The sequence below is a fragment of the Sminthopsis crassicaudata genome, chromosome 3 (assembly GCF_048593235.1).
Source record: "Sminthopsis crassicaudata isolate SCR6 chromosome 3, ASM4859323v1, whole genome shotgun sequence".
NCBI lineage: Eukaryota > Metazoa > Chordata > Mammalia > Dasyuromorphia > Dasyuridae > Sminthopsis > Sminthopsis crassicaudata.
In genome coordinates this window covers 508,797,546-508,814,306 of record NC_133619.1, presented here as the reverse complement: position 1 = coordinate 508,814,306, position 16,761 = coordinate 508,797,546, and the positions used below count along the sequence as shown (strand labels likewise).

The window sequence follows — 16,761 nt, the reverse complement described above, 5'->3', positions numbered from 1 at the left end:
GGGACTATTCATTAGTTTAATTATTTCCACTTTCTCCATCCTAACTTCTGTTTTGTAATTTCCTAGTACACTCATATTCTACTTTGCATTATAGCTATATATGTCTCTCTCTTATCTTCCTTTTAGATTATATGATCCTGGAAGACAGATGCCACATCTTATTTATCTTATTTTCTTCTCCAATGGCTAGTATAGGACCTCACAAATAGTAAGCTTTAAAAAATATCTGTTGAATAAAAATGAATGAGAATTTACTGTCTGATGTACAATTTCCCAAGTAGGTAATCAAGATCTCTGATTAAAAGAAATAATAGCTTTCATTTATATAGTGTTTTAAAGATTTGTAAAGCATCTTACATACTTTATTAGCTAGCATTTATATAGCACTTCCTATATGGCAAGTACAGTGCTAAACTCTTTATAAATCTCATTTGATCCTCAAAATAACCCTGGAAAAAAGAAGATATTATTAGTATCATCCCCATTTTACAGATGAGAAAAAGAGGCAATTGGAAATTAAGTGGCTCACATCGCTAATAAGCATCTGAGGCTGAATTTGAACTCAATTCATCTTGGCTTCAGGCCTAAGGGTCTATCCACTGCACCTAGCTGCCTCAATCTCATTTGACTGAAGAAATAAGTTCAAATCCCACTCTCTTCCAGCTACTGAGAGGTTGTAAATTTAGCCTTAAGTTGAAAGGAAGATTTCTCTCTAAAAAAGCAGATGATACTACTAGCCAAAGCTGACTGTACTTGACTTTTTATTTTCCTTTGGGCTTTCTTTCTTTCTTTTTTTTTTTTGGGGGGGGGGTCCTTTTCACTCTAGTTCTCCATAAAAACATTCTCCTCCTCCCCCCCACTTCCCCAGGAAGAAGTTGTATGGAATACTTGAAAGGGTAATGTATTTAGAATTCCAACATAGGTTCAAATTTTATCTATGTTACTTACTATGTGTCCAGGGGCTAGATCAGGGGTTCTCAAACTACAGCCTGTGGGCCAGATGCAGCTTGTTGAGGATGTTTATGCGGCCTGCCAGGTTATGGCAAATGGGCTGAGGGGTGGAGACAGAGTGTGAGGTTTTGTTTTTACTATAGTTCGGCCCTCTAACAGTCTGAGGGACAGTGAACTGGCCCCCTATTTAAAAAGTTTGAGGACCACTGGGATAGACAATGGGCAGTTTCCTTTTTCTGGGTCTCTGTTTTCTTCTATGTAAAATGGGGGTGATGGAAGCATACTAGATGTTTTCCAAGATCCATTCCAGCTCTGAGAATTCGAAGTTAAGATCAAACTATAATAATTTTCTTGTCTTGGACTTTACATAGCACATTTCCCCTCTACTTCTTTTAAGTCCCTGTGATTTCTTATTTTGAATATTATTCAAGTTTGTGTCACATCTTTTAGCAGGTTGTTTCTTTCACTTACTTCTGATACAACTAGACTTCTAGCCTGATACCCAGAACAGGGCCCTATACCAAATACATACTGAAGGCTTCACCAAAAAACAAAAACAACCCCCCCCCCCAAAAAAAAAAACATTTACTTCAACATGTATCATACAATTTAGAATTTCTGGAGCTCTTGATGCCATAGGAGCTTTGTTATTAAAAAATAAGACATGAGAACAAATTAAACTGGGAAACACTATTTTCTCCTCCACCACACAAGTAAATAATACTTTAACTTACTCATAGACTGCATATATAAAAAGGACATCTGTAAAGATGACAGAAAATCTCTGGAAAAGTACAGTTCTAGGACTGGCATAATTCAAGTTTTGTATATTCAGCATCTCTGGATCAAAAACTTTGGCAATGTGTGACAATGCATATTCAAACCATGCAAAAAATGGAGGGTAATCCAAAGTCCACTCTGAAGTTGCCTAAGATTAAAGGAGAGAGAACACCAGAAACACAAACACTCAAAGTCAGAGATGAAAGAGACAAAAATAAAGTAAAAATCTTTAAAACATCACATTTTAGAAAGCAAATTTAAATCAAACTATCTTATTTTTTCTTTTTTGCTGAGGCATTTGGGGTTAAGTGAAAATCAAACTACCTTTAAATAGTATAATATAATGCAAGCTCCTCATAAAGCTAAATGCAAATGTCATGTACTCTAGGACATGGTTCTCAAAGTGTGGTCCCGACAATCCTGAGGGGGTCTCTGAAACTCTTTCAGAGGGTTTACAAATTCAAAATAAAATTTTTATTACTAATATGGCAAATACCTAAAATTATAACCCACATAAACAAAAACTCTTTGGACAGAGCCTCAATACTTTTTAATATGATAAAGAAACTAAGAAATAAAGTTTGAGCACTACTGCTCTAGGAAGGTGTTCCTGATCTCACTTGGTGACATCTTCCCTTTTAGGCACCAGCGAATACTTGTTTATAACCAATGCACATTTCAATTATAACTGTTCTACATATCTACAACATAGGGGACTCTAAGACTTGCAAGCAATATTTTTTCCTCACACCTCTGTTCGGTAACTCGTATAAACAGTATTTTCCTCATATTACAAGTGAAAGAACTGAGGCTATGTGAACTATTCACTGTCATAGAGGTGCTAAGTATTTGAAGCAGGCCTTGAACCAAGTTCTCCTGACTCTTAATCCAGCTCTTTCCATTATACTACATTTCCTTATATGCCTTATACTGACTTATGCCTTACCCCACAACTAGACTGTAAGGTTTCTGAAAGTAGAGATTACGTCTTATTCAAAATTTACATAGTTTCTAGTAACATTTTTTTAAATTGAAATTTTTTCAATGATCAAGAATTTACTTTTTTTACTATTCATGTTCCCTCTTTAGAAAAGAATAGAAAATAAAATTCTTTTAATAAATATGCATACTATTCATATTAAAAAATGCATGTCACTAATTCACTGCTGGTGAAATTGTGAACTGGTCCAGTCATTTCATCAATTTGGAAATGTATTGAAAAAATTATTGAATTGTGTACACTTAAATCCCATGAAAGTGCTACTAAGTCTATGCCCCAAAGAGATCAGAGGAAGACTGACATGTACAAAAATATTTATTTATTATTTGGAGTACCGAAGATCTGAAAATTGAAAGGATATCCATCATTTGGGGAATAGCTGAATACGTTATGGCATAGGAATGTGCTAGAATACTATGGGTGCTGTAAGAAATGATGGAAGATAAACTTAGGAGGACTTACGTGAACTTCTACAAAAAGATAATCAACATTGAGTCTGTGAAAGAAAATAACCATCAGCAACTTCAAAGGACTCCTAATGAAACATGCTATCCATTTCTAGATAGATATTAAAGATAAAACCATATTTCCTTGTCTTTCTTTCTTTTTTTGGATATGACTAATACAGGAATTTGTTTTGAAATTATCATACATATAAAAATGCATTTTAAAAAAGTTTTTCTAGCCTTTTCATGTGTTTTCTCGTGTAAAATAAAGCAACTGAACTAGATTCTAAGATCTTTTCCATGTTTAGATTTACTTACAAATATTTGAAAAGCTGGTATGAAGAAATTAGAACTGCTCTTTTGGTCCCAAAATATAGAACTAGGAGCTACATATAAAAGTTGCATGGAGGCAAATTTGAGCTTGATGTTAAGAAGACTTTTCTAAAACTCTGTCAAAAATAGAATGGGCTGTCTTTGGAGAAAAGGGGTTTTCCTTCATTGGAAGTTTTCAAATAGTGCCTAGATGGCCACTTGTGAGTATTCTCATTCAGATATCAACTAGAGATCCCTTCCACTCAGAAATTGCCAAGTCCTGTAACTGAATTAAATATTCTTGGAAACTATTTTCTTCTCATTGATACATATATTTGTATCAAATTCCCCACTAGAAGAAAGATAATGTATGCTTAACATTAAAAACAAAACAAAACATATTTACCTCATAGTACCATTGTGATACTGGTAAACTGTGGGTGATAGCAAGCCAGTTCCTGTGTACTTCAAAATCTGTAGAATAACTACCAAAAAAGAAAAGCAACAAAACAAAACCCTTTCATTATAATAAAAAATCTTGGATTGTACTTTGTTTCCTATTTTCATTCTTAAGGAACTGAATATTGCCTAATGCAAAATTTATTCTCCTATAAGAAAGACATTAAATAAATGCAGTTTTGTAATATAAGTTAATTCATTTATGTAAAGGTCAGACTTGAGGCAATGTCATCATCCTAAAACCCAATCATAACCCCAAGAGTAAAGTGAAAAGAGCTTTAACCAGACAAAACAACAATCATAGATCCCAGGCATTGCACATCAAGTGAAGGGTTTTTACTCAAAGGCTAGTTACACTATTTTACATGCGATTCTTTTTATTTTTTTAGTATACAGTAAACTAAGAAAAAAATTTGCTGCACAAAGAAGTGTCAGATGACAATAAATGGATAGGAAAGAGGATTATAAAATTAGATGTAAGAACTGAAAGCTTAGCACTCTGGGGTTATCTTCATGTTGGGGCAAGCAAGCACTTCAAAAACTCTTGAAGACATATTTACAAGATGAATAAAGTTGTATAAGGTTTAAAGTAGGAAATAGTGCCTCAGCTGTGTTTTTAAGGAAGTCAGGGATTCTAAAAGGACGATATTAGAAAGGAGTGCATTCCAGATATGGAGAATTCTTTGTTCACAGGTATGAAAGTAGGAGATAGAACTTGGTACAAGAGAATTACCTAGCAACTCAGTCTGACTGGAACTAATAGGGAATAATGTGAAATACAACTATAAATTCAGGGTGTGATGGATTGTGCAAGCCTTTAAAATGTGCCAGGACAAGAGACTTCTACTTTACTCTGGGGGGCGAGAGGTGTAACGTGGTCAGATATGGTTTTAGGAACATGAGTATGACAGATATGACATATCATGGAATCCAATTAGGATGCTGTTGCAGTAGTACAGGCTAGAGATGAAGAAACCAGCAAGCATGATGATATATGTTTAAGTGAAATATATGGATGCAAAAGACATTGAAAAGATTTCACAGCTTATTAGATGTGGAGGCTAATGGGAAGAGAAAAGTAACGGATGATGTAAAAGATCATCTAAGGCAATACATTTTATAAAAGAAACTGTGGCCTAGTGAGGTTACCCATATATGTGGGTCGGCTCTAAGGCCAAACACGAACTATTCTAGTTGGCATTTAAAGCCCTTGATGGACGGAAGGATAATTAATACATTACTCCGACCTATAGTCTGCAATCATTAAAGAGGTGTTTGATAAATACTTGTTGACTGATTGGACAGAGCTGGAAGGGTCTTCTGAATACAGCGTGAGAGCTGGGAGAGGGTTAAGAACATTGAGTGTGAGGGCTCAGAGGGCCCTTAGAACACAGAGTGTCAGAGCTGAGAGAACTTAGAACACAGAATGTAAGAGCCCGGAGGGCCCTTAGAACACAGAGTGTCAGAGCTGAGAGAACTTAGAACACAGAGTGTCAGGGCCGGGAGGGCCCTTAGAACACTGAATGTCAGAGCTGAGAGAACTTAGAACACAGGATGTCAGAGCCGGGAGGGCCCTTAGAACACAGAGTGTCAGAGCTTAGAGAACTTAGAACACAGAGTGTCAGAGCCGGGAGGGCCCTTAGAACACTGAATGTCAGAGCTGAGAGAACTTAGAACACAGGATGTCAGAGCCGGGAGGGCCCTTAGAACACAGAGTGTCAGAGCTGAGAGAACTTAGAACACAGAATGTCAGAGCCAGGAGGACCCTTAGAACACAGAGTGTCAGAGCTGGGAGGGCCCTTAGAACACAGAGTGTCAGAGTTGAGAGAACTTAGAACACAGGGTGTCAGAGCTGGGAGGGGCTTTAGAACACAGAATGTCAGAGCCGGGAGGGCCCCTAGAACACAGAGTGTCAGAGCTGGGAGGGCCCTTAGAACACAGAATGTCAGAGCCAGGAGGGCCCCTAGAACACAGAGTGTCAGAGCTGGGAGGGCCCTTAGAACACAGAGTGTCAGAGTTGAGAGAACTTAGAACACAGAGTGTCAGAGTTGAGAGAACTTAGAACCCAGGAGGTCAGAGCCAGGAGGGCCCTTAGAACCCAGGAGGTCAGAGCTGGGAGGGCCCTTAGAACACAGAATGTCAGAGCTGGGAGGGCCCTTAGAACACAGAGTGTCAGAGTTGAGAGAACTTAGAACACAGGATGTCAGAGCTGGGAGGGCCCTTAGAACACAGAATGTCAGAGCCAGGAGGGCCCCTAGAACACAGAGTGTCAGAGCTGGGAGGGCCCTTAGAACACAGAATGTCAGAGCTGGGAGGGCCCTTAGAACCCAGGAGGTCAGAGCTGGGAGGGCCCTTAGAACACAGAATGTCAGAGCTGGGAGGGCCCCTAGAACACAGAGTGTCAGAGCTGGGAGGGCCCTTAGAACACAGAGTGTCAGAATTGAGAGAACTTAGAACACAGGATGTCAGAGCTGGGAGGGCCCTTAGAACACAGAATGTCAGAGCCAGGAGGGAACTTAGAACACAGGATGTCAGAGCTGGGAGGGCCCTTAGAACACAGAGTGTCAGAGCTGAGAGAACTTAGAACACAGGATGTCAGAGCTGGGAGGGCCCCTAGAACACAGAGTGTCAGAGTTGAGAGAACTTAGAACACAGGATGTCAGAGCTGGGAGGGCCCTTAGAACACAGAGTGTCAGAGCTGGGAGGGTCCTTAGAACACAGAGTGTCAGAGCCAGGAGGGCCCCTAGAACACAGAGTGTCAGAGCCGGGAGGGCCCTTAGAACACAGAATGTCAGAGTTGAGAGAACTTAGAACACAGGATGTCAGAGCTGGGAGGGCCCCTAGAACACAGAGTGTCAGAGTTGAGAGAACTTAGAACACAGGATGTCAGAGCTGGGAGGGCCCTTAGAACAGAGTGTCAGAGCCGGGAGGGTCCTTAGAACACAGAGTGTCAGAGCCAGGAGGGCCCCTAGAACACAGAGTGTCAGAGCCGGGAGGGCCCTTAGAACACAGAATGTCAGAGTTGAGAGAACTTAGAACACAGGATGTCAGAGCTGGGAGGGCCCTTAGAACACAGAGTGTCAGAGCCAGGAGGGTCCTTAGAACACAGAGTGTCAGAGCCAGGAGGGCCCCTAGAACACAGAATGTCAGAGCCGGGAGGGCCCCTAGAACACAGAGTGTCAGAGTTGAGAGAACTTAGAACACAGGATGTCAGAGCTGGGAGGGCCCTTAGAACACAGAGTGTCAGAGTTGAGAGAACTTAGAACACAGGATGTCAGAGCCGGGAGGGCCCTTAGAACACAGAGTGTCAGAGCCGGGAGGGTCCTTAGAACACAGAGTGTCAGAGCCAGGAGGGCCCTTAGAACACAGGATGTCAGAGCTGGGAGGGCCCTTAGAACACAGAGTGTCAGAGTTGAGAGAACTTAGAACACAGAGTGTCAGAGCCGGGAGGGTCCTTAGAACACAGAGTGTCAGAGCCAGGAGGGCCCCTAGAACACAGAATGTCAGAGCCGGGAGGGCCCCTAGAACACAGAGTGTCAGAGTTGAGAGAACTTAGAACACAGGATGTCAGAGCTGGGAGGGCCCTTAGAACACAGAGTGTCAGAGTTGAGAGAACTTAGAACACAGGATGTCAGAGCCGGGAGGGCCCTTAGAACACAGAGTGTCAGAGCCGGGAGGGTCCTTAGAACACAGGATGTCAGAGCCAGGAGGGCCCTTAGAACACAGGATGTCAGAGCTGGGAGGGCCCTTAGAACACAGAGTGTCAGAGTTGAGAGAACTTAGAACACAGAGTGTCAGAGCCGGGAGGGTCCTTAGAACACAGAGTGTCAGAGCCAGGAGGGCCCCTAGAACACAGAGTGTCAGAGCTGGGAGGGCCCTTAGAACACAGAGTGTCAGAGTTGAGAGAACTTAGAACCCAGGAGGTCAGAGCCGGGAGGGCCCTTAGAACCCAGGAGGTCAGAGCCGGGAGGGCTCTTAGAACCCAGGAGGTCAGAGCCGGGAGGGCCCTTAGAACCCAGGAGGTCAGAGCCGGGAGGGCCCTTAGAACACAGAGTGTCAGAACTGAGAGAACTTAGAACCCAGGAGGTCAGAGCTGGGAGGGCCCTTAGAACACAGAGTGTCAGAGTTGGGAGGGAACTTAGAACACAGAATGTCAGAGCTGGGAGGGCCCTTAGAACACAGAATGTTAGAGCTGGGAAGGCCCTTAGAACACAGAATGTCAGAGCTGGGAGGGCCCTTAGAACACAGAGTGTCAGAGCTGAGAGAACTTAGAACCCAGGAGGTCAGAGCCGGGAGGGCCCTTAGAACCCAGGAGGTCAGAGCTGGGAGGGCCCTTAGAACCCAGGAGGTCAGAGCCGGGAGGGCCCTTAGAACCCAGGAGGTCAGAGCTGGGAGGGCCCTTAGAACCCGGGATGTGAAGAGTTAATTTCATCCGCGCGCAGGCCTTCGCTGGCCGCCTGGCACATGGGATGGAACATTTTTCCAGAGCGTGGCGGGCCCCGGAGGCGGGCAGACCCGGACTGGACGCGGCCGCAGTCAGCCGCAGAACGAGTCACCTCGCCTTCCTGTCTCGGTTTCTCTCCTGTAACTCTAAGACTCCGCAGCCTCTGATCTGGGCCCTAGGCCTCCTGACGAGTGAGGCCGGACCCCCGAGAGCAGACACGAGGGCAGCACCGGTTCAGGTTCCCCGCCCCTCCTCCCGAAGTCTCTCCCCTCCTCGGGAAGTGTTGGGGAGGGGCCGCCCCCACCCCCAGCCTTCCCGCCCCGTCTCCCTCCGAGCCCCTTACTAGGCGGGTATGAGGAGGCATTTGAGCAGGGACACCCCGAGCGCCAACGACAAGAAACCCAGCCCACCGCCGCTCCGGCCGCCGCCTCCGCCAGCGGCTCCGGACGCCGCCATAGTGGCCCGCTCCCGCTCTTTCAACCAACTTTATCAGCACCAGCCAAGAACACACACGGGAATCTGGGCGACTTCCTGGACGCATGCGCAAAAACATTCTTAGCGGGGGGGTGGGGAGGGGAGGGGGACGGGCTGCTTCGAATTTCCCGCGTTGCCCTGCCCCCTTCCTCCCTTCCATCCTGCCCCCAGCCCCTACTTCGCTGTCAGAGAAGGGCTCCACTGCGCTTGCGCTGTCTCTGGGAAACCGCTGACGTTAGCCGAGTCCTTGCAGTGTTCTCTGAAGATGCTCCGGATTCGCTGCCATCCCCACCCTTGCAGCATCCTGCATTTAGATCTGGAGCTGCTGTTAGCGGCATCTGGGCCCGCCACTTGAGTATAGGGAGGACACCCAGACCCCGCCTGCCCAAGGTCACCCGGAGTGAGGAAAAGCCCTGCCTCTCGGGCCGCCCCTCCCTCGGCTCCTTCCTCCCAGGAGGGAGGTACGCGTAGTGGGGCCTTTACCCAAATGCGTCACCCTTCCCCCACTGCCCACAGACACGCCTTTGTAGCTACAGTGATTATACGGTGGCAGGCACTCAGCAGGCGCTTACTAAATGCTTACCGACTTACTGCACCGACTGATAGATGGCTGTCACTTCTAGAAAATTCTCCGAGGTGACCATTCAAAACTCCCCAAAGGGATTGGAGGATGGGAAGCTGAAGCCTGAGCTCCGAATATTCCTCCTTGATGTCAGCAGGTGCTCATGGCTCCAATTCCCGCCAGTTTGTTTTTCCTTCATAAGCCCCACGTTCCTGCAACCGGACTCTTGGCGGGGATTTTCTTGGCAGAGATATTGGGGGGGGGGTTGCCATTCCCTTCTCCCCTAGACTATGCACTCCATAAAGTAGGCGCCATGTCTCCAGCACTTAGCAGAGCTTTGCACAGAACAAGTATCTAACAATCTTTTTAAACATTGAAGGAATTTCTGGTCGCACAATCCAAAAACTGAAAAACCCACATGCCCTTGACCTGTAACATCTCCATTTACTCAGCGCCATGAAATGTTACCGCACAGCAACTGTGCTGCAGGGGTCCCGAAAAGTGCTCCCAGATTTCAAGAAACTGGCTTTTAAAAGAGCAGAGACAAAAAAAAAATACTTGTATGAAATAAATATCTTCAGACAATAGCCTACACGATGGGAGAGTCCTTCGCAGTATTTGGATAGAAGGTCAATATTGGACATGCTTTCAGAGTGATGGATTGATCTCAAAGGAACAGCAAATGGAAAGTTCGAATTCTAGCTTCCTCTGAGTCCCTTTGGACAACGTACTCAAGAATATGACATCATTTTAAGGAGGTGGGCTGGCGGTTCTATTGATGCTGCAGAGTGCTAAAAACCTTCATAAATAGCCCCCATTTCCCAGGGCTTAAAGGTTCCTGAAATTCTTTTCTCAGAATGACCGAAGGAGGCGGGTCATGCATTAGTATTTTCCTTTTACACATGAGAGTCCGAAGCAGGGCAGAGTCTTGATAGTAAATGACCGATTCAGGTTTCAAGCCCAAATTTCCTGACTTCGGATACAAGAAGCTTTCCACTTAGAGCGGGTTGTACTCATTATACTCCTATTGCCTTGTTGTGTACCAAAGACTGTACAAGGCTCAGGGTTAAAGAAACCTGTGCTTGAATCCTGTTTCTCTCACCTACTAGCTCCCCAGTGTTTATGTCCTTTGGTCCTGGACTGTCATCCGACTCATAGATGCTCCGGGACCTTGTCATTTGCCCCAGTGCTGATTCCTTAGTATATTTGGGCTCTCTTATTCACACTGAACTTTTAAAAAAAATGTATCATATCCCCCAATTTGAGTGTGAGCTCCATAAAAGCAACCACTGGTATATTCTTTTTAATTGTATCCCCAGCATTCATCCGGTCTATGTGAGAAGTTCAGTGTTCCATTGTGCAAATAGTCTAGTAATAGTTTTCTGCAGCAGTCTTCGTGTTTAAAAGCCAGAAAGAAAGAGCTAGAAATCAAGAAACAAATATTGAGGTTAGAAGGAATCTCAAAAGTCCAAACCTTTTGTTTTACAGAAGAGAGGTGCAAAGCCCAAAGAGGAAATGGACATTTTATTCAGATTAATTGATAAAAATAAAGGTTCTACTTTTCCCTATGGAGCATCTATCTGATATCAGAGTCAGCCTACCATTCAGAAAATAGGATCTAATGCAAAGATTTAACATCTATCTGTGGATAAAAGCAGTGAAATGAGGGAATAAGCGTTTATATCTCTCCCACTCTGTGCCAGGGGGGACACAATAGGAAAGAATATCCTAGTGCCTGCTTTCATGGAGTTCACAGTCAAATTGGGGGAGACAGTACATAATTTCATACAATATTCCTGAAAGATAAATTCTATTATTATCTGCATTTTATAGTTGAGGAAACTGAAACAAACAGAGATTCAAGTCTTGTCCAGGGTCATTCAGCTAGGTAAGTGTCTGAGGCCAGATATGAAGTCAGGTCTTCCTCTAGGCCCAAGACTCTAACTAAATACCTTCCTTCAAGGAACCTTGCTCTGTATGTGACAGGCTGGGTGTCTCATCACTATAGTAAAGAGACGTTTGGGTAAAATGCTTCCTAACTGTAGTAACTGCCAGCCCCTGCCTTCTGTCACCCCTCATTTAGAGCGTTGACCACCAACCACTAGTGTCTTTCTCCATGCCCATCTTCCTCCATAAGGACTTTGGGGTTGAAGGCAATAATTTTCCAGCACGATTGCACCTGCAATGGAACTTTCCTGTGTGCTTCCATCCTTGATTTTGGTGCATTTGTGGCTATTTATAACTCTATTACAAAAGCATGGAATCATTTTTGTATGCATTGGGGAGCATGAGAGCATGAGAGGTCTCATTCTTATATGTGTGATAAGCTGCCTAAGATGAATCTGTGTGCTGGTGTATCTACTTCTGGAAATGGATGATGGAAGGGCCCTATTCAGCTGACTTCAGAGCATGTGCAGATCCCCTCTGACATCATGTTTCCTTTGGGTATACTACTTGGTGATGAAAAGCCTTCTAACTGGCTGCATCTGAAAGGCTTCAACCTACATACTCCTCCCTCTCTGCTCAGACAGCATTCACTGAACCAACAAAAAACAAAGAATATTTGTGCAGTGTCTGAAGCTTGGAGGGAAAGGGCCCCGATATCACCTACTTCTGAAAGCAGGCATCCCAAACCATCCTGTGGGTTGGTACCATACAAAGCCTAGTGAACATGCTTTAAAACACTCCCTGCCCAAGGTACTTCATCGCATAGAGATTTTTGTTGCAAGGATTTAACTCTAAGCTATATAGCCTGTACAATAATTTTCCCATGCCTTCTCCAGAATTTATTGAAAAATTAGAAATGGGACGGCTTGAAAGTTATATTTGATGTCTTTCCAGTGCATCTAATTAATGCAGGCTTCCTATCATTTAGCAATTCTTTACTAACTACCTAACATCTACAAATCAGTGCTGGAAGCTATGGGGATGCAAAAATGACATTTGCAGTACCATCAGAGAGTTAGGGTGATGGCTTTTATGATGAGGATTTTCATTTTTAAAATACTTTAAAGATTGCTACATTTCCCACTTCCCTCTTCCTTCCCCTCCCCAAGAACTCAATAAGGTGGGGAATATAGAGGATGTTATTCTCATATTACAGATGACAAAATCATGCTTGAAGCAAGTTGACTGACCTGCTTAACATCACCTGAGTAACAATACTATGATTCAAATTCATATTTCTGAACTCAAATTCTAGGAAACTGGACCATCTGACTAAAACTTATAATCATTGGTCATAAATCCAGTTTTCTGCACCATTTCAAAACAGTAACAAAATTCATTGAAGAATAAAATAATATTCATAAAGGAAAGAGGAATAAAGAAAATAAAAAAGAAAAATTTTGCAAGAAAATTAATAGAAAAAAATTAATTTAGTCATTAAAAGAGGCTCCAGTAGTCAATAACTATTAATTTTTAAATTTTTATTTATTTATTTTTTGACTGAGGCAATTGGGGTTAAGTGACTTGCCCAGGGTCACCCAGTTAGGAAGTGTTAAATGTCTGAGGTCAAATTTGAAGTCCTGATTTCAGGGCTGGTGCTCTATCCATTTCGCCACGTAGCTGCCCCCCAATTTTTTAAATTAAAAAAAAATTTTATTTTTAAGCTTTTTATTTTCAAAACATGTGCACCAATAATTTGACAACATTGACCCTTGCATAATCTTATGTTTCAGATTTCTTCCTCCTTGTCCTAGATGGCAAGCAATTCAGTATATGTAATGTTCTGTTTCTTTAAATTGTGAATCGTTTTCTGGGAGCAGGTTTTCTTTTCTGTAAATCCTTTTCTCTGGGAGCAGGTTTCTTGGGGAGCTTCTTGAGGCAGCCTTCCTTTCAGTTCTGTTCCAATAATCACCAAAATGCAACCAGGACTTAAAGTCCTGATCTTATATTGTGTCTTTCAAAGTCTTGAATCTTTTCCTGTCAGAATGTCTCCAGCCAGCTTTAGTCTCTAGCTCTCTCTGAATCCAAAGCCTCTAGCCAGCACGTAGGTAGACCTCAGAATGAATCAGACCCCGCCTCCGAGAGTGAGATTTTGGCCTTCTGTATGCTTGGTCCTGAGAGTTTTCTTGCTTATATGGTGCACACCGAATATACACCAATCATTTCATCACTAGGAAACCATTATTTGTTGTAGGATTAAATCAATGCTAAATTAGATTTAATCATTGTCTCCTCAATTCCACTCAGTACCTTGTTTCAAGTTCTGGCCCATAATATCTCCTTGTAGGATCAAATCAATTGTCTCTATTTATTCCAGTGACTTAGCACCTTGTAAAAATCTTAACATGTTAAACATGTTAAAAAATATGTTAACTCCTATATTTATACAATTACCTTCCTGCACAAGAGAAATCAGATTAAAAAAAAGAAAGTAAATGAGTAGAAAAACAAAATGCAAGCAAACAACAACAAAAAGGATGAAAATGCTATCTTGTGATCCACACTCAATTCCCACAGTCCTCTTTCTGGGTATAGATGACTCTCACAATAACAAGATCATTGGAATTAGCATCAGTCATATATCATTGTTGGAAAGAGTCATGTTCATCAGAATTGATCAATCTTCTTGTTGCCATGTATAATGATCTCCTGGTTTGTTCATGTAAGTTTCTCCAGGCTTCTCTGAAATCCTCCTGTTGATCATTTCTTATACAACAATACATTACATAACATTAACTTACCATAACTTATTCCTCCATTTGCCAACTGATGGGCATCCATTTAATTTCCAATTTCTGGCCACTACAAAGAGGGCTGACACAAACATTTTTGCACATGTGGGTCCCTTTCCCTCCTTTAAGATCTCTTTGGGATATAAGCCTATTAATAACACTGCTGGATCAAAGGGAATGCACAGTTTAACATCTCTTTGATCATAATTCCAAATTGCTCTCCAGAATGGTTGGATTCGTTCATAGTTCCATCAACAATGTATCAGTGTTCCATTTTTCCCATATCCCCTCCAACATTCATCATTATCTTTTCCTATCATCTTAGCCAATCTGACAGGTGTGTAGTGGTATCCCACAGTTGTCTTAATTTGAATTTCTCTGATCAATAGTGAGTCAATAACTATTTTGGAGTAAAAGAAAATACCAGAAATAGCTAATATTTATATAGTGTTTACTATATGCCATGCATTGTGCTGAATGCTTTGAAATTATTATCTCAATTGATTCCCACAACAATCTTTCGAGCTATTATAATTTCCATTTTATAGATGAGGAAACTGAAGTAAATGAGTTTAAGAGATCAAAGAGCTGATAAGTATCTAAAGTCACATTTGAGCTCAGGTCTTCCAAACTGTAGGCCCAGCTCTATTAGAGATACAATGCTTAGGAATATTGTAGTAATAACTTTCAGGTTACTTGGTCTAGAGAATGATATCATAGAAACCCCAATAGTATAGAGATCCCATTGCATTTCAAGTCTTGGGAATGATGTAGTCACCTTAGGAATGTAGCTAGTGGAAGTTATACAGCACAACCTTGGAAAATGTGTGTGACAGAAAGGGAGCTGGGCTCCATAGCTTTATTTCACTAAGTTATATTCAAAGAGGCCTAATTTGTCATCCAAGAATCTGGGTTGCTATCTCTCACCTGGACTTAAGTATTAAACACCTCTTAGTCTCCTGAAAGAAGAAAAGGGATTACTGTTAGCCCTCATTACCAAACTTCTCACCAGTTATGTGAACCCCAACCCCATGATGTCATTTACCTACTCTGTTCTTTGTTCTGTACTCCCCAACTCCACCACTAACAGTTTTTCATATAGATTTACTTATTTGCCCTCTATTCTTTGCTATCTGTCTCTTTTGGCATTTGGCTCACTTTAATTGGCATTACAACTATAGTAAAACTTTGTCTCTTGACCTAGAAATTATACTTGCAACACTAATCTGGAGCTCCAGTATATTTGGGGGATCCCACTGTACCCCAACATATCCATTGTGCCAACTAGCTTCCCCAAGGAAAAATATTTAGAAGGAAAAAACAAGACTCAATAATTACATTTCCAGAAAAGATAATGTACAGATTTCAAGAATCTTCAGAGTGGTTTAAAATTATAATAAGAGAAATAAAAACCTAGTATTTATAAGATAATAAGTAATATTGGTGAAGGAAAAATTCAAGAAGATGAACATGATAATTGGCAAAGTAGAAAACAGTGGAAAGAAATCAATGAATCAGGGGAACCCTTAGGAATAGCTTGGTCAGGCAGAATGAAAAAATACAGTGCAGAAGTGGACAAAGAATGAAGCAAAATGTTAAAATGACAAAACTGAAAAGAGACCTCAGACTGATATGAACCAAAGCAACATTGCTAGAGGACAATCCAGTTTAATACAAAACATATTTATTAACACCTACTATGTGCCAGGTACTATGCTAAGGAAACAATTAATAAAAAGACTGTTCTTGTCCTAAAGGAGCTTACAATCTAATGATAGAGGAGATAATATACAAAAGGAGGGAGGAAAATCAAGTGGGGGGAATTTAAGGGGATACCTGGTGTGGGGGTGTTTTGGTCTGTGAAAATGAAATCAGGCCAAAGAGCAGATGCAAAATGAGGAAGTAGAAGGATAGCATAAAGCTCCAGAAAATGATTTAAGAATTATTGGTCTTCCATTTATACAAAAATGTTAAAGCAACTCTTCTTTTTGTGGTTATAGTAAAGAATTAGAAATTGAAGGGATGCCTATCAATTGGGAAATGCTGAACAAGTTGTGCTACGTGATGATGATGGAATACAATTGTGCTACAACAAATGATGAGCCGGATATTTTCAGAAAGACTGTGAAAGACATGAACTGATGCAGAATGAAGTGAGCAGAATCAAGAGAACATTGTACACAGTAAGAGCAATATTACTGAACTGTCAATTGTATTATATAGTCAATGACTATAGCAATCTAGTGTTTGATAAATCAAAGATCCCAGATTTTGGGGTAAGAACTTTCTATTTGACAAAAATTATTGGGAAAATTGGAAATTAGTATGACAGAAACTAGACATTCATTTATACTTATCACCCTATGGGTTCATTATTTAGCCATAAAGAGTGATACTATTTAAGCAAAATAGAAGAAGAAAGGATAATTTACCTCTCAGATCTGTGGAGAAGGAAGGAGTTTGTGTCCAAAGAAGAACTAGAGTTCTATGGAATACAAGATGGATAATTTTGATTATATTAAATTTAAAAAGTTTTGTGCAAACAAAGCTAATACAGACAAGGTTAGAAGGGAAGCAATAAATTGGGGAATTTTTTTTTAACATCCAAGAGTTCTAATAAAGGCCTTGTTTCTTAGTTATATAAAAAATTGACT

General features: G+C 41.6%; 1 protein-coding gene across 5 annotated transcripts in view; it reads right to left on the bottom strand.

The window, feature by feature from the left end:
- ALG8 (ALG8 alpha-1,3-glucosyltransferase) overlaps positions 1–9,079 on the bottom strand; it is a 46,921-nt gene extending 37,842 nt beyond the window's left edge. For 2 of the 5 annotated variants that reach the window (XM_074303977.1, XM_074303978.1), the window contains exons 1-3: positions 8,736–9,074; positions 3,896–3,974; positions 1,686–1,879 (exon numbers count right to left, since the gene is read on the bottom strand). In XM_074303977.1, the coding sequence (XP_074160078.1) occupies positions 1,686–1,879; positions 3,896–3,974; positions 8,736–8,848 (386 nt within the window). In that variant the 5' untranslated portion in view covers positions 8,849–9,074. Of the gene's footprint in view, positions 1–1,685; positions 1,880–3,193; positions 3,228–3,895; positions 3,975–8,735 lie in introns of all 5 variants that reach the window. The other 3 variants (XM_074303976.1, XM_074303975.1, XM_074303974.1) reach the window with 3 other exon arrangements.
- Between the last annotated feature and the right edge of the window lie 7,682 nt (positions 9,080–16,761).